Consider the following 20,390-nt stretch of genomic DNA (forward strand, 5'->3'; position numbering starts at 1 on the left):
GGATATAGGATGGGACATTTCATCGAGGAGGTGACCGGCAGGGGATGTTATGACAGAAGCCGGAGGGTGAGTCATCATAGAGGAAGACGCTCCAGATGTTTATTATCTGTAGTGTGTTCCAACCCTCCGGGCTTAAACCTAGGCCCTGGACAGCAGATTCATGGGGGCCCTGGCCTCCGACTGCTGCTGCTTAACGCTAGGTCAGTTAACAACAAGGCCTCCCTCATATGTGATTTGATCACAGAGGAGGGGGCAGACCTGGTGTGTATTACCGAAACCTGGCTGGGCCTGGAAGGAGGAGTGGCTTTGTCGGAGATGTGCCCAGTTGGGTTTCGGGTGTGGCACCAGCCGAGATGCCAGGGCAGGGGAGGAGGGGTGGCATTTATCATCAGAGAGTCTCTAGTGGCCTTCAGGGGTCCTGCTCCACAAGTAGCTGGTTGTGAGTCCCTATTTTTCAAGTTGGATGCCCAAGAGCAGTTGGGAGTGTTGCTGCTGTACCAGCCTCCCTGCTGCGTAGCAACCTCTCTGCCTGAGCTGCTGGAGGCTGTCTCGGGGTTGGCGGTGGAGTTCCCCAGGCTTATGGTTCTGGGGGACTTCAACCTGCCATCTCTGGGATGGGTCTCGGAGGCAGCCTGGGAGTCCATGGCCACCATGGCGGCCATGTGCCTGACTCAGATTATTCGGAACCCGACTTGAGATAGTGGCCTCACTCCAGACTTGGTTTCTTGTCAGAGCAGTGGCAATGTTATCTGAGGGGAGAGTTACATCTTTCCTCTTTGTCAAGGTCAGATCACACCCTGGTGACTGTGAGATTCTCATATGCCACCCGCCTCCGCAAGGAGGCAGGACCTATTTGATCAGTCTGCCCCCGGTGACTGATGGACCCAGTGCAGTTTCAGAGGGAGCTGGGGATTATACCTGAGGACCTGCTGCACAGTCCAGTAGAGTCCCTGGCTACAGCCTGGAATAGGGAGGCAGCTGGGGCCCAGGATAGGATCGTGCCTGTGCGGCCTCTCTTGCCTCATTCAACCCGACACTCCCCTTGGTTTACAGAGGTTGAGGGTTTTGAAGAGACTTAAGAGACATCTAGAGCACCACTGGAGGAAGACAAAGACTGAACCCGACTGAACACAAGCTAGAGCCGCAATTAGGCCTACCTTGTGGTGGTAAGAGCAGCGAAATGTCAGTATTTCTCCACTCTTATTGCATTCGCAGAATGCCACCCAGCAGCCCTGTTTAGGATCACACGATCCCTGTTAGGGAAAGGGGTCCCGGAAAATCATCTACAGGTCTGTGCTGAGGAGTTGTCGGAGCATCTGCAGGATAAAATCACTCGGATTCGCTCTCAGTTGGACTCCAAGCATGAAACAGGGTCTGGGGAGATGCCTAGGGAACATACTTACCCAGTTATCTGGGAACAGTTTGATCCTGTTCGACCTGAGGAAGTGGACAAGATCCTCTGGACTGTAAATGCCACCACCTGTCAATTAGATCCATGCCCCTCCTGGCTGGTGAAGATAGCTTGGGAGGTGACGTATGGTTGGGTCCAGTTGATGGTAAATATATCCTTGCAGGAGGGGGGGTTTCCGACGGCCTTTAAGGAGGTGCTGGTGTGCCCCCTGCTCAAGAAACCATCACTGGATCCTACCGTGCTGGATAATTTTCGTCCAGTCTTCCACCTCCCTTTTATGGGGAAGGTGGTTGAGAAGGTGGTGGCACTGCAGCTCCAGAGGATCCTGGAGGAAGTGGATTATCTAGATCCCTTTCAGTCAGGTTTCAGGCCTGGATATGGGACAGAAATGGCATTGGTCGCACTTATGGATGATCTCTGGCAGGAGCCGGATGGAGGCTGTGCATCCATCCTTCCTCTCCTTGACCTCTCAGCGGCTTTCAATACCATCGACCATGGTATCCTTTTGGGGTGGCTCAGGGAGTTGGGGGTGGGCAGCACAGCGTTGCGCTGGTTCACCTCCTTCCTCCAGGGCTGGTCCCAGTAGGTGTTAATAGGGGAGGAGAGATTGGGCTCATGGCCCCTCCTTTGTGGGGTGCCACAGGGGTCGGTACTCTCTCCTCTCCTTTTTAACATCTCCATGAAACCGCTGGGTGAGATCATCCGTCTCCATGGGATGAGGTATCATCAATATGCTGATGATACTCAACTATACATCTCCATCCCGGGGGAAGTAAGTGATGCTGTGACTGCCCTTTCCAGGTGCCTGGGGGCTGTTGGGGTCTGGATGGGGAACAACAGGCTTTGGCTGAACCCTGGTAAGACGGAGTGGCTGTGGGTTAATGGCCCCTTGGCTCCTAGGAATTTGCCATCTTTGGTTCTGGATGGGGTTGCACTGCCCCAGACAGACCCGGTGCGTAACTTTGGGGTCCTCTTGGACTCACAACTCCTGCTCGAAGAGCAGGTGGCAGTTGTGGCCAGGAGGGCCTTTGCGCAACTTTGTGTTGTTCGCCAGTTACGCCGCTTCCTGGAGCGAGAAGCCCTTCGAACGGTCACTCATGCCCTGGTCATCTCCCATATAGACTACTGTAATGCGCTGTACATGGGGCTACCCTTGAAGAGTATCCAGAAACTACAGCTGGTCCAAAATGCAGCCGCGCAGACAGTTTTTGGTGCCTCAAGATCAGCACACATTACTCCCTTGCTCTGTGAGGTGCATTGAGTGCCAGTTTGCTTCTGGGTCCAATTCAAGGTGTTGGTTATCACCTTTAAAGCCCTACATGGCATGGGGCCAGGTTACCTAAGGCACTGTCTCATCCCCGTTACATCAACCCATCCCACCTGATCATGCAGAGAGAGCATGCTAGGACCCCATCTGCAAGAGAATTCCATCTGGCAGGGTCCAGGAGGCGGGCCTTCTCTGCAGCAGCTCCCACCCTTTGGAACATCCTTCCCCTGGAAGTGAGGTTGGCCTCCTCACTTCTGGACTTCAGGAAACGGCTGAAGACCTGGTTTTGTCACCATGCCTGGAGTGGGGAGAGGAAGAGCCACTCTTGAGGCTGGTTGGTTCCCTAGTCCTGCCAGGACTGGTTCCGGTCCCCTTTGGGGGGAATTAGATCTGTCATCACTTGGATTTTATTATATTTTATATGTATATTTATTGATATTATTCTGATTTTATTGTATTTTATACTGTTTTATTGTGAACCGTCCAGGGTCCCCCAAGTGGGGGAGATGGGTGGTAATAAAAATATGATAAATTAAAAAAAATGTGTAAGGTTGGAGCACCCAGTCACAATTAGCTATTGCTTCTGGGTTCTCCAACCTTACATGCCACCCCACTTTTGAAAGATGGCCTCCCCCCCGTTCCGTCCCCTGGACCAGGAGGTACCTAGAAGAAAAAAAAACAATTAGGAGATAAATAAGAGAAGGCAACCAGTCTATCCTACGTTAGGCTTAGTGGGATATTGTTTATGGAATGCCATGACCAGGCAGGGTGCATGGACATGGTGGCTCTCCACCCACTCATTCTCAGCCACTGGTAGGTGTTTCCAGTGTACTAAGTATTGTAATTTCCCCTGTCTTAGTCTGGAGTCTAAGATTTCCTGGATTTTGAAGTGTTGTTCGCCCTCGATTAGGGTGGGGATGGGTGGTAGTGGTTTGGGGTGCCATTGCACCAACGTTCATGCTGGTTTAAGTAGACAGCAATGGAAGACTGGGTGAATATTGCGTAATGTTTTTGGAAGCTGAAGTTGTACAGTGACATCATTTATAAGTCTTGTGATTGGAAAGGGGCCGACATACTTTGTGCCAAGTTTCTTTGATTGGTGATTGGGTTTCAAATATTTAGTAGAGAGATAACCCATGTCTTCCACTTTTAAGGGCCACTGAATGGATATCTTCTGATCAGCATACTTTTTGTAATCAGCCTTGGCATTGTCCAGGGCCTTAACAATCGCTGGCCATCTGTCATGTAGTTGTGCGATCCAGTCGTCCAAGGAGAGTATTTTGGTGTGAGTTCGTGGGAGTTCCGGGATGGCCACAAAGTCTTGCCCATTAGTGACCTGAAAGGGAGTAAATCCTGTGCTTGCGTGTACCACATTGTTGTATGCTACCTTGGCGAACAGGAGTAAATCAACCCAATTGTCTTGTTGGTGGCTGAAACACCACAAGTATTGCTCAAGGACCTGATTCCTCTGTTTGCTTGCCCCATCAGTTTCCGGGTGGTGGGCAGAGCTTAGCGCTTGGTCGACATTGATGAACTTGAGAAATTGCTTCCAGAATCTGGAGGTGAATTGAGTTCCTCTATCACTTATTATATGTTTGGGGGTGCCGGGAAGGTGATAGATATGATGAATGAACATTTTGGCCAGTTGATTGGCTGTGGGAAGTCCGGCACATGGGATGAAATGAGTGTTTTGAGAAAAGATCGGTGACTACCCATATGATCATTTTCCTCTTGCTCTCTGGGAGTTCAACGATGAAGTCCATGGCGATTTGTTTCCATAGATGGTTCGGACTCACTACATTTTGTAAGAGGCCCCTAGGTTTGCCTCTGATGCATTTTGCTGTGGCAACGATGGGGCAAGATGCAATGTACTCCTCCACGTCTTTCCTCAAGGTTGGCCACCAAAATTGTCTTTGTACTAGATGGAGAGTTTTAACAAACCCAAAATGTCCCGCCACTTTGGCATCATGGCAATGCTCTAGAATGTTCTTTTGCAGGGTCTCTGGGATGTACAATTTCTCCCCTTTCCACCACAGTCCCATTCTTTCGACGAGGAAGGTTTTATTGGACCTCAACCAGGTATCTTGTTGAGAGGTGAACTGGAGCTCGGCTTTAAAGTTCTTATCCACTTTTGCTGCTGCTGTTTGACTCTGCATCATAGCTGCCAGCCAAAATTGGGTAGGTGGGATGATTGAGTCTACTACCTCTTCCCGTAGGCTGTTATGCTGAGGTAGGCAAGATAGGGCATCCGCCAAGAAGTTTCTGCCTCCTGGTAAGTATTTCAATGTGAAGTTAAAGCGTCGGAAAAATTGTGCCCAACGTACCTGCTTGGGGTTAAGTTTCTGTGAGGATTTCAGAGCCTCTAGGTTCTTGTGGTCTGTTCAAACCTCGAACGGGTGAGGAACCCCTTCTAGCAGGTGTCACCAGGTAACCAGTGCCCATCGAACTGCAAACACTTCCTTCTCCCAAACGTGCCAGCGTCGTTCAGTGACCGAAAATTTTCATGAGAGGTAAGCGCACAGTTTCAGTTCACCAGGATCATCCTCCATAGCAAGATGGCACCAACTGCTACATTGGAAACATCTGCCTGGACTATTAGGGGGCGTGCGGGGTTGGGATGACGCAGAATTGGTTCAGACATGAACAACACTTTTAGATGGTCAAATGCGGTCTGGCACTCAGCAGTCCATTGGATTGGAGCTCCAGGCCTTTTCGCTGCCTTCGAATTCCTTCTCTCCTTCATCTTCAGTAGATTGTTGAGCAGCAAAGCCACCTGTGCAAAATGTGGGATGAAGTGTCTATAGAAGTTTGCAAATCCTAAGAAGCTCTGCAGTTGTCTTTTGGTTTGCGGGGGTTCCCAGGCAATAATGTCTCTGACTTTAGCCAGGTCCATCCCAACCCCGTTGCTGGAGATTCTGTATCCCAAGTAGTCCAACTGCGTCTTATGAAATTCGCATTTCGAGAGCTTAACATACGAATGGTTGTTCAGCAGTCGCATTAGGACTTCTTTAATGAGTGCCACATGGTCCTTCATTGTTTCGGAATAGATGAGGATGTCGTCTAGATACACGAGGACGTCCTGGTACAAGGAGTCATTTAGGATCTCATTGATGAGATGCATGAAGACACCTGGCACCCCCTGCAGTCTGAATGGCATCAGCAGATATTCAAATGACCCTAGCTGGCAGTTGAAGGCGGTCTTCCACTCGTCCCCCTCTCTTATACGCACCCTGTAATATGCCTCCCGTAGGTCAAGTTTGGTGAAAATCTTGCCCTTCGAGAGGTGGGTAAGCATGTCTCTCATTAGGGGGAGAGGATATTTATTTGAAGTACAGACCACATTTAAGCCCCTATAGTCCATGCAGAGCCGTAAGGATCCGTCCTTTTTAGTTCTGAATAGTAGGGGTGCAGCCATAGATGAAGTAGCAGGGTGGATGAAGCCCCTTTGTAAGTTTTTATCGATGAACTCCCGAAGAACTTTGAGTTCACTAGTGGTCATGGGGTATAGTTTTGCCTTGGGGAGCTCCGCCCTGGGATAAATTCTGTGGCGCAATCTGACTTGTGGGGGGGGGGGGTAACTGGTCCGACTCAGTTTCGCCAAAGACATCCTGTAGATGTCTGTATTGTCTGGGAATGTGGGGTTCCTCTTTCATGGTTTCACTTCTTGCTGATTCCTCGAGGGCTTCCATGAGTTCGGACTGTGTGTTCAGTGGCACTTTGGTTGTGGCCCCCATCAGGGTAATAGATTTGGCCTGACCTCCAATCTACTTGGGGATTGCATTCTCGGAGCCAGGCAAGCCCTAGGACCATGGGATGGTGGGCAATTTACAAGGAATCTCAGGACTTCTTTATGCTTCCCCACCTGCATAAGTACTGGCTCGGTACAGTATTTGACAGGGCCCCCTTTCATATCCTCCCCATCAAGCTGGGTGAAGATGACAGGGCCATCTAGTTTATCCACCCGTAGCTTCAGCCTGGCAACTATGGCGGGGTGTAGCAAGTTGCGCATGCACCCCAAGTCTAGTAGTCCAGGTATTGGAATGGGGCCCCCATCCCTTACCGTTTTCAATCGTGCACACACCATCACTACTGGGTACTTCCCACTTACCATGGGATCCTTGAACCCATCCTTCCATGCCTGCCCTTTGGTGCTGTTCAGAGCAGGCTTGTTTCCTGGCAGAGGGAGTTTGTCTTCGGTAGATGCCTCCAAGTCCTCATATGACTCGCAATGACTCTTTGACGCAGCCACTGCTGGTATCTTGAGTTTTTTAGCCGGGGCCTTCTGGTTGCTCGTATTGGTCTTGGATTGCCCCTGCTTTGTGGGGCCAGTTGGCTGCTCGGTGTCCCTCTTTCCCACATTGAAAGCACAATCCTCTACATGCTCTTCATTCTCTTTCTTCAACCCATGGCTGGTCTGCTGTCCATCGTCTGTTGGGGTTCTTTGTCGTAGCGTGACGCCATCCTGTGGTGTATGATCGTTGTTAGTGCTGTACTTGGGCCCATACTTCCTCTACCTCTCCCACTAGGCATATCCAGTCCCTTAGTGACTTAGGGTTTCCTGGTGCTAGAGACCACTCTAGGATTTCAGGGCACAAGCCTCCCTTGAAATATTCAATCTTTAAGGATTCAGGCCAGTCATTTACCCTTCCAGCTAGGGTTTTAAACTCTGTAGCATAGTCAGATACTGACTTGCTCCCTTGCCTTATGGTTTGCCTGCTGGCTCTGGCTCTCATTGTTGCCAGCGGGTCCTCAAAGCATTTTTAGTGCCTTCATGAAGTTCTGGAAGTTTTGGAGTTCAGGGGCTGCTGCCTCATGTAGTCCCTCCAGCCATTCAGCTGCTTCTGCCCTGAGATGCCCCGATACATAGTGCACTTTGGCATCCTCTGATCGGAATGTTCCTTCAAATTCACTCATAAACCCCTGACATGTGTTAGGAAACATGCAAGTTGCTTGGGGTCTCCAGTGAATTTGATACTGAGGCCTCTGTCCCCCCAAAACTCCTCCCTCATTCTTGGGCTACTCAGCCCTGTAGTGACTAGTGGTTCTAACTGCCAAGTGATCCTTCCCAGCCTGTGGGCCTCTTTGCCATGACACCTTCCCAGCCTGTGGGCCTCTTTACTGTGTTGGGGCTTATTTTGTTTTCCCCTGTAGAGGGTGCCCATCTCCCTTGTAATGCAGCAATGGCTGCTGCTGCCTCCTTTTGATTGTCAGGTGTTCTGACTTCAGCCGGCTCTCTCTCTGCACGTGCTCTACACACCTCCCTTAGGGTCGGGTCTGCTGCTTCCTCAGAACCCCGTGTAGTCTCCCCCCAGGTGGGCAGTCCTCTTTCGAGCACCTCTGCCCTAAATGCCTGGCTGGGTCACATCCCTCTCCCTATTGCTGCAGTGCTGTTCGTGTCAGCTCTGCTCCCTGATTTAAATCTCCTGCCTTGGGGTAGCTCCGCCCTCTCCTGTGCTCTGCTCGCTCGCCTGCTCTCTCATTCAGGGCTCAGGATCCATTGCTTCCAGGGGTCTACTGCCACCCTTTCCCCTGTCACTGCCCTCCCCATCTTGCCTGCGGTAGCCACTTGCACTGGTTTTCCCCCCGTTGCCGCTTGGTTCCTGGTTCCAGGGTTGAACCTCCGGAGCAGACATTCCACTGCCTCGCATAGGGCCGACATGTCCCATTCCAACCTTGCCACTCTGCTCTCCGATTCTGTGGGTGAGTCTCTCATTCTAGGGCCGGGGTTTTCTGCCTTTTCCCCCTCTCCGCTCGCCCACCATGGTGTTTCCGGGGTCTGCAGGTTGCTCAGGATTCACAGCTAGCTGCTCTCTTCTCATCCCTCACCCCTCCATTGTTTCTCCTCTCTCTTTCATTCCCCTTGATGTGTAAGGTTGGAGCACCCAGTCGCAATTAGCTATTGCTTCCAGGTTCTCCAACCTTACACCTGGTTCCGTTCCCCTTTCCTGCATGATGGTGAATCCTAGCATGACATGGTCACTCTCCCGCAAAGCTTCTACAACTTCCACTCCCTCAGCCATTTCATCCCTATTATTAAGTTTTAAGTCCAGCGTTGCTGGCCCTCCAGTCCCCTCTTCCACCCTTTGGATGATAAAAGTGTCAGGAACGTCAGTAATCTCTTCGATCTCCCCCTTGCTGCTGAGCTTGTTTCCCAGGTGATGTCGGGGTGGTTAAAGTCCCCCGTTAGCTACTGCAGTGGTGTGTTTCCTGGACACCTCCGCCGACTGATTGGCAAAGTGCTCATCTCTTTCCGCTCCTTGGTTGGGTGGCCTGTAGTGCACCCCTACGGCAATGTCATCTCTTTTTCCCCTGATATTCACCCAAATGCCTCCAAGAAGGCATTCGTCCTTGATGCCATGTATTTCTCTACAGGTGTAGTAATTCTTTAATACAACACAACTCCTCCTCCTCTTTTGTTGGGTCTGTTTCTTTGGAACGCATTACATCCTTCTAGTAGTAGATCCCAGTCATGGGTTCCCTCCCACCAAGCTTTTGAAACTCTTACAAGAAAATACAATCATGCGCCTTCCAAAGTTTTGGAGAAAACCATTTAATGACAGGGAGTTAAAACCAACTGTCGAATTAAATGCACAGTGCCTTGTATCAAGCTAGACAAGACCGTTTCAGAAATTTTTAAATTCTGACTTTCTTACTCTGAGGATACTTAAGCTGCTCAGAGGCCTTCGGGGACCGGAGAGGCACATAAGCCCTGGGAAGCAAACAAAGCTCAATTCTGATTTTACCATGGTCATTTTAATATTGTTTTTTTCCTTGGATGTTTTTGTTGTTTACTGCCCGGAGTCATTTTGGCAGTAAACATATCTAATAAGAAAGACAGAATCCTGTTCGGGCCCTGGGCTCTCCCATTTGCTTCATTAGCTGGAGGTTTTTAGTCTTGTTTTTCCACCCTCTTGGTTTCGGGGAAGTGCCCTTGCATTCGGAAGACCTGAAGATTTTAGATTCAGAATGACCTGCTGGTCTCTTTGTTTGATAGATATCCCCAAACCTGAGCTCATTTCTCGACTGGAAGAAGGAAGCGATCTGCTTGTTCAAGATGCCAGAGAAGGAGATCCGTGGAGAGGTAGCCAATTCAGCGGGTGGTGATGCTATTAAAAGCGAACAGAGGATGAATAATGCCATGGAGAAGGCATCAATTCAGGGTTATTTCTTCGTTGGCTGGATTTACTGTATATCCCGCCCTTCAGAAAAGGAGGTAGACTCAAAGGGAGCTGGCCCAGGGGCTCCACGGGAGCTTTTACGGCTGATTGGGGATCAGAAGCTGGGTCTCCCCCTCCCCGTAGTCCAGCCCTTTCCCCACTACCCCACTCTGGCTGTCACTGATAAATAAACACTATTTATTTTATATGGAAAGCAGATACTGCCTACTCCAGTGCTTTTCAGCCTTAGCAACTCTAAGATGTGTGGACTTCACCTCCCAGAATTCCCAGCCAGATTTTCAGCCTGGTCAACCTTTTTCTTTTCTCAGACATTTTCACCCTATCTACTGTGAATCGCAGTAAATCGTTTTTATTACATGAGCGTCCATTGTCGTCGTATGGCGACAATTCTGAGAAATTATACTTAACCCTCAAGTGGGCACAGACTATAGCGTTGCAGCTTTTCACTTTTTTATTGTGTTTTTCAGAAGTCTTTTCCATTTTGGTGCCCCCACAAATTGGACGCCCCAGGCCTAGAACCAGCCCTGCACCAGGGACAATAATGCCCATATCGCGTAGATGGATTGCAGCTTTTGCCATGTGGAACAACGTTCCCTCCTGACCTTCTGTAAGGTTCTGAAAACCTTGTTCTCACCCACAGCCCCTCCAGATTTGAGAGGACTGGAACAGGAAATGTGTTGTGGTTGGCTTCATTTATTGCATTTGGAGGTTGTGGTTTAGTTTAATTAATTATTTTTTAAAATGGGTTTTTATTGAAATTTTAAATACATAATTAAAAGTTGGAAATAGAAAAGGAAATAGAAATACAAAATTAAGAAAAAGAAAAGAAAAAGTGTAGCAAAGTAATAGACTGAAAAAAGTATGAAAGATAAATAACTTCCAATCTATCTCTGGTCATTAGTACATAAGAATCTATCCTAAGTACTAGTTTTTCATACAATATATAGAAATAATTCTTTGTCTAATATATCCTATTATATTTACAATCTAATCTTCAAATCCCCATGTAAGCTTTGCCTCTCCTGCATTTCATAAATAATCCAATAATGGTTTCCACTCTTTGAGATAATAACAACTTAAGTTTTCTTTCAACAAACAAGTCCATTTGTCATTTTCTGCTATGTCCATCAATTTTAACAACCATTCTTGTATTGTTGGTAAAGTCTGAGTTTTCCAAAATTGTGCATAAAGAAGTCTTGCTGCGGTGATCATATATTGTATAATTCTGACAAGGTGCTTTTCTATTTGTAGATCCAATATCCCCAACAAAAATAATTCTGGCTTCAATGGTACCTGTATCTTTAATATACTCTGCATCAACATACATATTTGGGACCAAAATTTCTTTGCAACCTCGCACATCCACCACATATGGTAAAACGACCCTTCTTGTTTATTACATTTCCAGCAAACATTGGAAACATTCCCATACATTTTATAGAGTTTTTGGGGGGTCATATACCAACGGAACATCATCTTATAAAAGTTTTCCTTAAGATTATAACAGAGGGCAAATTTCAACCCTTTAGACCACATATGTTCCCATTGCTGCATAGATATATTATGACCAAGGTTTTTCGCCCATTTAATCATCCATTCTTTCACTGTTCTTCCACCATTTCCCCTCTCAACAATAATTTATACATTTTAGCAATTAAATGTTCATCCATTTCACAAAGTCGTACTTCAAATTCCGATTTATTCTGTTCAAATCCAAAGTCTTTTTTATCTTCTTAAATTTCTCTAAGTTGTATATAAGAAAACCATTGAAAGGTATATCCTTCTAAAGCAACTTGTTCTTTCGATTTGATTTTGTGTTCTCCTTGTTCTTTTTCTAATAAATCCTGGTAACTCAACCATTTATCTTTATTTCTTGTTTCTGTTCTATAAAATGCTTCCTATGGAGAGGTCCACAAGGGCATCCTAGGACATAAAATTGGTCTATATTTGTTCCAAATCCTTAGCAAAGATCATCTAACATAGTGGTTTTTAAAGTCCACATTAACTTTGACTTTACCATACCGTAATTATCCGTGCCATCCGAATCTTAAACTATGGCCTTCTAAGTTCAATAATTTGTCATTCTTCAAAACTATCCATTCCTTAAGCCACACTAAACAACAAGCAGCATAATACAACTTAAGATCCGGAAGGCCCAGACCACCTCTCTCTTTTGCATCTTGCAATACCTTATATTTTATTCTAGGTTTCTTCCCTTGCCATACAAATTTAGAGATGTCATGTTGCCATAGCTTAAAGGGCATTTCTATAGCCAATATAGGTATTGTCTGAAAAAGTTATAAGATTCTTAGCAAAACATTCATTTTAATCACTGATATTCTACCTAATAATGACAATTGTAATTTTTCCCATCGATCCAAGTCTTTTCTTATATCTAACAAAGGTGGGATATAATCATTCTGAAATAAATTAACATTCTTTGCTGTTAGATATATTCCCAAATATTTCACTTTTTTTTCTATTGTAAATCCAGTTAATTCTTCCAAGTTCTTTTGTTGATACCAATCCATATTCTTGGTCAAAACTTTTGTTTTCTGTAGATTCACTTTAAATCCTGCTAGCGACCCAAATTCTTTCAGTTTTTCCATTAATACCTCAATCCCATCCAATGGATTTTGTAAAGTAATAACCAGGTCATCAGCAAAACCTCTTCATTTATAAACTTCTTTCTTAACCAGAAATGCCCTCATCCTGCCTAATATCTCAAAGTAACTCCTCTAATACCAATATAAACAAAAGTGGAGAGAGGGGGCAGCCCTGTCTTGTACCTTTTTGAATTTCACATGGTTTGCTAAGGGTCCCATTGACAATTATTTTAGCCGTTTGAGGGGTATATATTGATTTAATCCATTTAATAATGTTTCCCCCAAAGTTCATAGATTCCAATACTTTAAACATAGAAGACCAATTGAACTTGTCGAAGGCTTTTTCAGCATCTAAAAATATCAAAGCAGCCTGTTTTTTGTTATGTTGTTCTAAATACTCCAGTATGCCCAAAACATTTCGTACATTATCTCGGATTTACCTTTTAGGCAAAAAACCCGCCTGGTCCTGATGGATAAAATCCTTAAGAATAATTTTCTTCTTTCCGCCAACACTGTTGTAAATATTTTATAATCATTGTTCAGTAAAGATATTGGTCTGTAATTCTTCACTAAAGTCAAATCTTGTTGATCTTTTGGAATCAGTGCAATATGAGCTTCCTTCCAAGATTCTGGGATTACACCCGTTTTTAAAATCGAATTCATAGTCAATTGTAGAGGGAGGCAAAGCTCATCCCTAAAACGTTTATAATAAGCCGCTGGCAAACCATCAGGACCAGGCGCTTTTCCACTTTTAATTTTCTTAAGAGCAGTTGTTATTTCCTCTACTGTTATGGGGCCATTAAGTATTAGCCTCTGTTGATCAGTTAGAACAGATAATTTTTGTTTACTCAGATATTTATCAATGTCTTCCATCAGAACATCCTGCGTTTTATATAATGTTGAATAGTAGCTATAGAATGCATCTTGAATACCTACATTATCCATCAAGTCCCTCCCCTCATGTTGTATTTTAGAGATTGAGTTCTTTTGTCTTTGTTTACGTATTTTATAAGCTAACCATCTACCTGGTTTATTTGCAAATTCAAAATGTTTCTGTTTCATAAATTTCATCTGAATCTCTAATTCCTGTATCATCAACACTGATATTTGTTTTTGTAAAAATTTAATTTGGGTCATCAAGGTCTCATCGAATGGATTGTCTCTCAAATCAGTCTCTTTATTTTTAATTTCTCCTAAAACCAATAGCATTTTCTCTTGTTTTTGTCTCCTCACCTGAGCATTATACTGTATAAAATAACCCCTCATATATGCCTTACTGGCATCCCAGACAGTATATATATTAGTGCCTTTATCTAGATTCAATTGAAAAAATTCTCCTTTTTTTTCCAAATATCAACTATTTCGATTTTCCTTCAAATTGTCTCATTTAATCTCCATCGAAATGTATTCCTTTTCCCTTTCATAGTCAACATGACTGGGTTATGATCTGAAAAGGTCTTAGGTAATATTTTGGCTTTAATAACATCTATCATCTGGTTTTTAGAGATCAAAAACATATCAATTTGAGAAAATGATCTAAATCTCTCAGAAAAGTATGTATATTCCCTAGAATTTCCATTCAAAAGTCTCCATACATCTTGTAAATCAAACATATTTTTCAGATCAAAAAATGTTTGGGGTAATTTTCCCTGCATAAGTCTCAGTCCTTTTTGAGATTGTCTATCTTCCATCGGGGAGATTACCCCCATTCCAATCTCCCATGGGGCACCAATTTTCATAAGGTAAATCCAACAATTTATCCATTAAGTTTTTATAAAATATTCCTTTTTCAACATTTGGGGCATAAAGTCCAATAATCAACATTTTAGTCTCTTGTATATTAACTTCGAAGGGTTAAACCGCTGAGCTGTTGAGCTTGCCGACCGGAAGGTCGGCGGTTCGAATCCACGTGACGGGGTGAGCTCCCGTTGCTAGTCCCAGTTCCTGCCAACCTAGCAGTTCGAAAACATGCAAATGTGAGTAGATTAATAGGTACCGCTTCAGCGGGCAGGTAACGGCGTTCCGTGTAGTCATGCTGGCCACATGACCACGGAAGCGTCTACGGACAAACGCCGGCTCTCGGCTTTGAAACGGAGATGAGCACTGCCCCCTAGAGTCGGACACGACTGGACTTAATGTCAAGGGAAACCTTTATCTTTTTATATTAACTTCAACTCCGACGTATCTTCCTTCATCATCAGTCAGTATCAATTGTGGATTCAATTTTGGTTGTATATAAAAGACAACGCCGTTAGTTTTCTTTAATCCAGCTGAAATAAATTCTTCTCCAAGTTGCTTATGAATCAGGTACTTGATATCTTTTTTACAAATATGAGTCTCCTGCAAGCAAATTATATACAATTTCAGTTTCTTCAAAGAATGGAAAATCTTTTTCCTCTTTTGGGGTGAGTTTGCTCCATTTACATTCCAAGTTAGATATTTATAATCCATAGACATGTTTATGTTTAATTTTTTTTTTAATCTGATCCAGAAGCCCCCAACTCATATAGATCCCCACCTGTTTCAGTGTCTTCTAAAATAGTTTCTTTTTCTTCTAAATCTTTACCTGCAGCACTTAAATCTGTCTTATATTTCTCTAAGAACGCTCTCACCTTTGGGATAGAATTTAATTTAAATCTTTGCTCTTATACATAAGAGGTACCCCTTCTAATTTCTCCCGTATGAACAAAATATGATGTTGCTTTAATTTATCTGTAAGGAAGGAGTAATCTTTTCTTTTTCTTAATATTCTTAAAGGTATTTCTTTTAAAATAATCACTCCTTTTCCTTTCAATCCAGTATTATAATATCTTTTCAAAACTTGATCTCTTGTAATTTTTCTCACAAAATGTATCAATATGTCTCTTGGGACTTTTCTTTCTCTAGTATAACTTAACTCTAAAACTTTTATTGATTTCAAGGTCAAAATCCTGCTCTCTCATCTCCAACAGTTTAGCTAATGCAGAGACAATCCTTTCCCTTATATTCTCATCCAGGAACTGCTCTCAGTCTCAAAATATATTCTTCCTCCCTCATTTCCGCTAAAGCAATTACATCTAAATTTCGATCTATATATTTAACAATTGTTTCTGATATAAATTCTAACTTCTGCACTCATTCTTGTGTTTTTTTAAAAATCAGTTAGCATATTGTCTACAGCTTCTTTGACTTTTTGAACCTTCTTCCTAAATTCCTGTTTTAAATCCTGAGTCAACTCTCTCTTCATATCTTCCATTTTTTAATCCACTTGGTGACCCAGTGTTGTAATTGCATCTAGTACCTTTTGCATTTCTATAGAGGATCCCTCTGGTGTTTCTAATGAGGGTCTTCTAAAATCTTTCTCTCTTTTTTTCTCTTTCCTCCCTCTTGTGGCCATTATAAAAATATAGTTTCACTACTATCAGACTTTAAAAAGTCTCTCTTCTTAAACCGTAATTCACAAACTATATTAAGTTCAATCTAATCCCAAAAGAGGGGTAACCCTTTTTTGTATTCAAAAAATCTTCTAATCAAAATTTATTAAAAAAAATCCAAATCCAGGCAAAGTCCATTTCTTATTTTCCACCATTTAACAGTTTCATGGCAAAGAATAGAAAGCAATTCACCAGCATCCACATGTGAAGTCCAGAGATAAATCTTATATAATAATAAATTCAAAAGAAAACAAAAAAAAAGCCAAACAGGAGAGCGGGAGGGAAAAAATAAAAATCCTCCTCCTCCTCCCCTCTATGCTATCTAAGAAGTCAGAATAAGCTGACGCTAAAGTCTCTACTTCGAGGTTTGCTGCGTTCCGCAGAGCTTGATGTTCCCCAGTTGCTTTCGCCGCTTCAACTCACCGCTTCTTTTGTGATGGTAAGGACAATAGAGCCGAGAGTAGCAGCAATCCGCAACCCTTTCGGGAAATCTTCTGAACTCTCCTTATCCAGGGGAGTATTTCAGTGGTCACTCTCCCTCCAAGACCCACCGCACACCAAGCGCAGCTGGGACGAATTTCTCAGAGCTTCGTCTAGCGTGTTGCCATGTTCTGACCGGAAGTCATAGTTTAATTAATTAATTTGATAAAATAAAAATTTATTTTATTAAATTTATATAGCTGCCCATCTCACGTTATGACTCTGGGCAGCGTACACTGTCAAAAAACAAAAAATATTCAAAATAATTAAAAACAAAACCATTAAAAATACAAAGAAAATTAAAAACGATAATAAAAACACAGTTCCAATGCACCTAACATTAAGCATAATGCAACCATTTAACGGGCTCCACACTTCCATGGGATCCTCTGATCCAGGCACTAAACCAAATTTTAAGGAACTTTTGGAAGGCCAAGAGGATTGGGGCCAATCTCATCTTGGGGGGAATGGTGCTCCAAAAGGTGGGTGCCACAGTGGAACAAGCTCTCCTCCTGGGTCCTGCCAAACAACCCTCCTTGGCTGATAGGACCCGCAATGTGCTTCTCCTGCCGGACCGGATGGGATGAATCGATATAACCGGGGAGAGGCGGTCCCTCAAATAAGCTGGCCCCGTGGCTTTAAAGGTCATAACCAGCACCTTGAATTGGACCAAACTGGCAACCAATGCAACTTGCGGAGCAGAGGTGTAACATGCAGTTGTGGAAACAAACACAACTGCCTGCGCTGCTGCATTATGCACCAGCTGAAGCTTCTGGATACGCTTCAAGGGAAGCCCCACATAGAGCGGATTACAGCAGTCCATCCGGAAGGTGACCAAAGCATGAGTGGCTGAGAGGAGAGCAAAGATTCCTTTGCCTTTTATGATTCTAGCCAGAGATAAGCCACCCAGAGTCACTTTTGGGAGTTGGGTGACCATAGAAACCAAATAAATAAATTTATCTCCTCCTCTAAGCCAGGCTCATGTAGCATTTGAGCCCAGGACCAGGAACTTTCTAGAGTTAAAAAGTGAAAAGTAGTTCATGGGACTAATATTTAATGTAACTGTATATGGCTGAAGTGTGGGAAGACCTTTGTTTTGAGTTCTTTCCTCATTGTACATCAAAGGGGTCACACGGGGGAGAAACCGTATAAATGTCTGGAGTGCGGAAAGAGCTTCAGTCATAGGAACACCCTCACCACACACGAACGAACCGACCGAGGGGAGAAGCCCTATAAATGTATGGAATGTGGAAAGGCCTTTGTCAGCACCTGCTCATTCAAGCATTCGCACTGGAGTTCTTTGAACTGGTGTATTGAAGCGTAATGAACGGTACAGAAGGAAAGCTGCGAATAAAGACTTCCCGCCAAAAACCTACTTTAAACTACATCCCCTTAGCTAGTTCCCTTTCCCACAAAACGTGTCACTCCCCCTCCCAACCAGATGGCATTTCTACCGTATCTCGACCTCCTGTCCTTGAAGTGCTTATAGCCAAAACAACCTCTTACATTCCAACTTCGCAAACCCCCTTCCACCTCCTTCCCATCCTGCAATCTGTGCGAATGACACAATGGGAGATGTCCTGATAAGGGTTTCTGTGAAACCTTTGATCAGGCAATCTGACAGCCTTTGTGTGAAGTTCACTCCTTGTTCTGCATGAAAGGAGCCACACAGGAGAGAAGCTGTATAAATGCATGGACTTCAGCGTGAATGGATCCCTTACTTCCCATCAGAGGACTCACACGGGGAAAAAATGTATAAATGCGGCGCATGTGGGAAGAGCTTCAATTGTAAGAGTAACCTTACCTTACACGAAAGAACACACCTGGGGGAGAAGCCGTACACGTGTCTGCAGTGTGGGAAGAGCTTTGTCAAGAGTTCAGTCCTTATCGTTCATCAGAGAACCCACACAGGGGAGAAACCGTATAAATGTATGGAATGTGGGAAAAGTTTCAGTGTGAATGGGTCACTTACTTCCCATCAGAGGACTCACACAGGGGAGAAGCCACATAAATGTAGTGAGTGCGGAAAGAGCTTTGGCCGAAAAGGTAGCCTTACCATACACGAAAGGACACATACGGGGGAGAAACCCTATGAATGTACTGAGTGCGGAAAGAGCTTCGTGAAGAGTGCACTCCTTACTGTACATCGAAGGACTCACACGGGGGAGAAACCCTTTAAATGCATGGAGTGTGGGAAGAGTTTCGGTCAGCGTGGGAAACTTGCAACGCATGAAAAAGCCCACAGCAGGGATTAATCATCATCATGCCTGCAACATGGAAAGAAGCGTCACAGGCCACATCTTTTCCCTTCTAAGACTATAGAAATGCAGAGACTACCAAGAGAGCTTCTACCAGATAGATACCCTTCTTTTTCTTCAAAGAACTCCCCTGGGAGTAAATCATTAAAATACAGGGCAACAGTCAGTAGCTTTCTTCGCCATGTGTGAACTCATTACCGGCACAAACTGTTTTAAGGCGTCAGAGGAAACTGACTTGGCTGGGTTCACACAAGAAGATAAACCATGGTTAACTAGGCAGCGTTTACACTTGGTTAATGTTTCTAGATCTGGCCTGCAAAAATGCAGACAGCCACTAGGTGGCCAAATGAGTTAGTTTTTCTGAGTACCTGCTGCCACCTAGTGGGCATTGCAGCCTGGATAAATTAAAACTGGCATGCCACGCTGGGATGGGGGAGGAGTAAAAAAACTCAAGATGGTGGCCATGATCAAAATCCCACCCCCTTTTTTTACATGCATCATATGTTTAAAAAAAAGAGTTTTGAGGGGATGCAATCTTGATGTTTTTGACCCTCGATGCCACATTCTGGCTCAGCATGTTGTTTTATGACAAAAGGGCATAAGATTTAAGATTCTGAGAAGAGTTGCTAGATTAGATAAGTCTACTTACCTACTTATCTACCATCCTCTTGTTTCATACCACCCGGTTAAACATTTCTAAGAAATGGGGCAAGGAGACAGTGGTTCCGTCTCTCAGCCTTGTTCCCCAGGAGCTGATACTCAGTGGCAGAATTATTTTGGTCTGTATAAAAGACTTTTAACCTCAGTCCTGTCTGAAAGATAGCCAAGCGTTTCACCATCACCCTATCTTGTAGCAGTGAGTTCCATAAGACCATAAATGTATTATCTGAAGTCATAAATTTAATTTGGCTTGAGAGTCAGGTCAAAGCCCCCAGACCTTGCTGATGTGGGCTATGGGCTGGGGTATCCTTGGATGGGGGGGAGATACCTGGGAGCAGAAGCTGTTGAGGGGGGAGATGTGTTTGAGAAGTTGAACATGTAATGAGACAATTCTTTGGGGGCTACCGATGGGGAAGGCTGAGATTTCCAGTCAGGCAGCATTAGATAACCAGTATATGCAAATGTTTGTGAGACTGAAAATAAAATTTATACCAAAAGAAAACACATGCATTTTCCCTCTTTGCCACTATATACTGTCTTCTTCATTTTCTTAAAACCTTCATTGTTATTTAAGCACCTTGTCTAGCCTGAATTAAAAAGAGGTGTTTTCACTTTTCTTGTTGACACTGGTGAAAGTTTTGGCAGCAGTGGTAGAACACAAGATGAAAAGCAGAAAAAGAAATTTCTGCTCTTTTTACGTTGGTGTGTTTTTAGAGTAATTTTATTGTTGAATTTGGAGGGGCACCCTGCCCTGCCACTTTTGATGCAGATCTAACATGGTGTGGAGGGTGATGGTGGTTGGACGGGGCCGTTTCAGCTCTTCACTCTAAACTCTCTTCCATGATGGGATCTGGATTAAAATAAAACTAACATAAAGAGGCCCTTTCCCTCATTTTATTCCCACCTACCTGCCTTCCTACCTACATGAACAAACTTTTTGCCTCCCAGGATGGCATGCTTTAATGCCAACGGTTCTCCCCACACAGCTCCCCAATTATCAAGGTACTGAGTTAAAAACAAAGAAAAAAATTCCCTGGCATAGGATACAGTGAAACAAAATGATGAGCATTCGAATGATCCCTTTGCCCCCTTGGCTCTCCAGTATTCGGGCTCGCTC

General features: G+C 44.3%; 1 protein-coding gene across 1 annotated transcript in view; it reads left to right on the forward strand.

Moving 5' to 3' along the window:
- Positions 1-18,934, forward strand: part of LOC134492099 (zinc finger protein 268-like) — a 32,874-nt gene extending 13,940 nt beyond the window's left edge. The window contains exons 3-4 of the mRNA XM_063296250.1: positions 17,457-17,610; positions 18,134-18,934. Of these exons, the coding sequence (XP_063152320.1) occupies positions 17,457-17,610; positions 18,134-18,610 (631 nt within the window). The 3' untranslated portion in view covers positions 18,611-18,934. The remainder of the gene's footprint in view (positions 1-17,456; positions 17,611-18,133) is intronic.
- Positions 18,935-20,390: the final 1,456 nt, after the last annotated feature.

Source organism: Candoia aspera, chromosome 2 (assembly GCF_035149785.1).
Source record: "Candoia aspera isolate rCanAsp1 chromosome 2, rCanAsp1.hap2, whole genome shotgun sequence".
NCBI lineage: Eukaryota > Metazoa > Chordata > Lepidosauria > Squamata > Boidae > Candoia > Candoia aspera.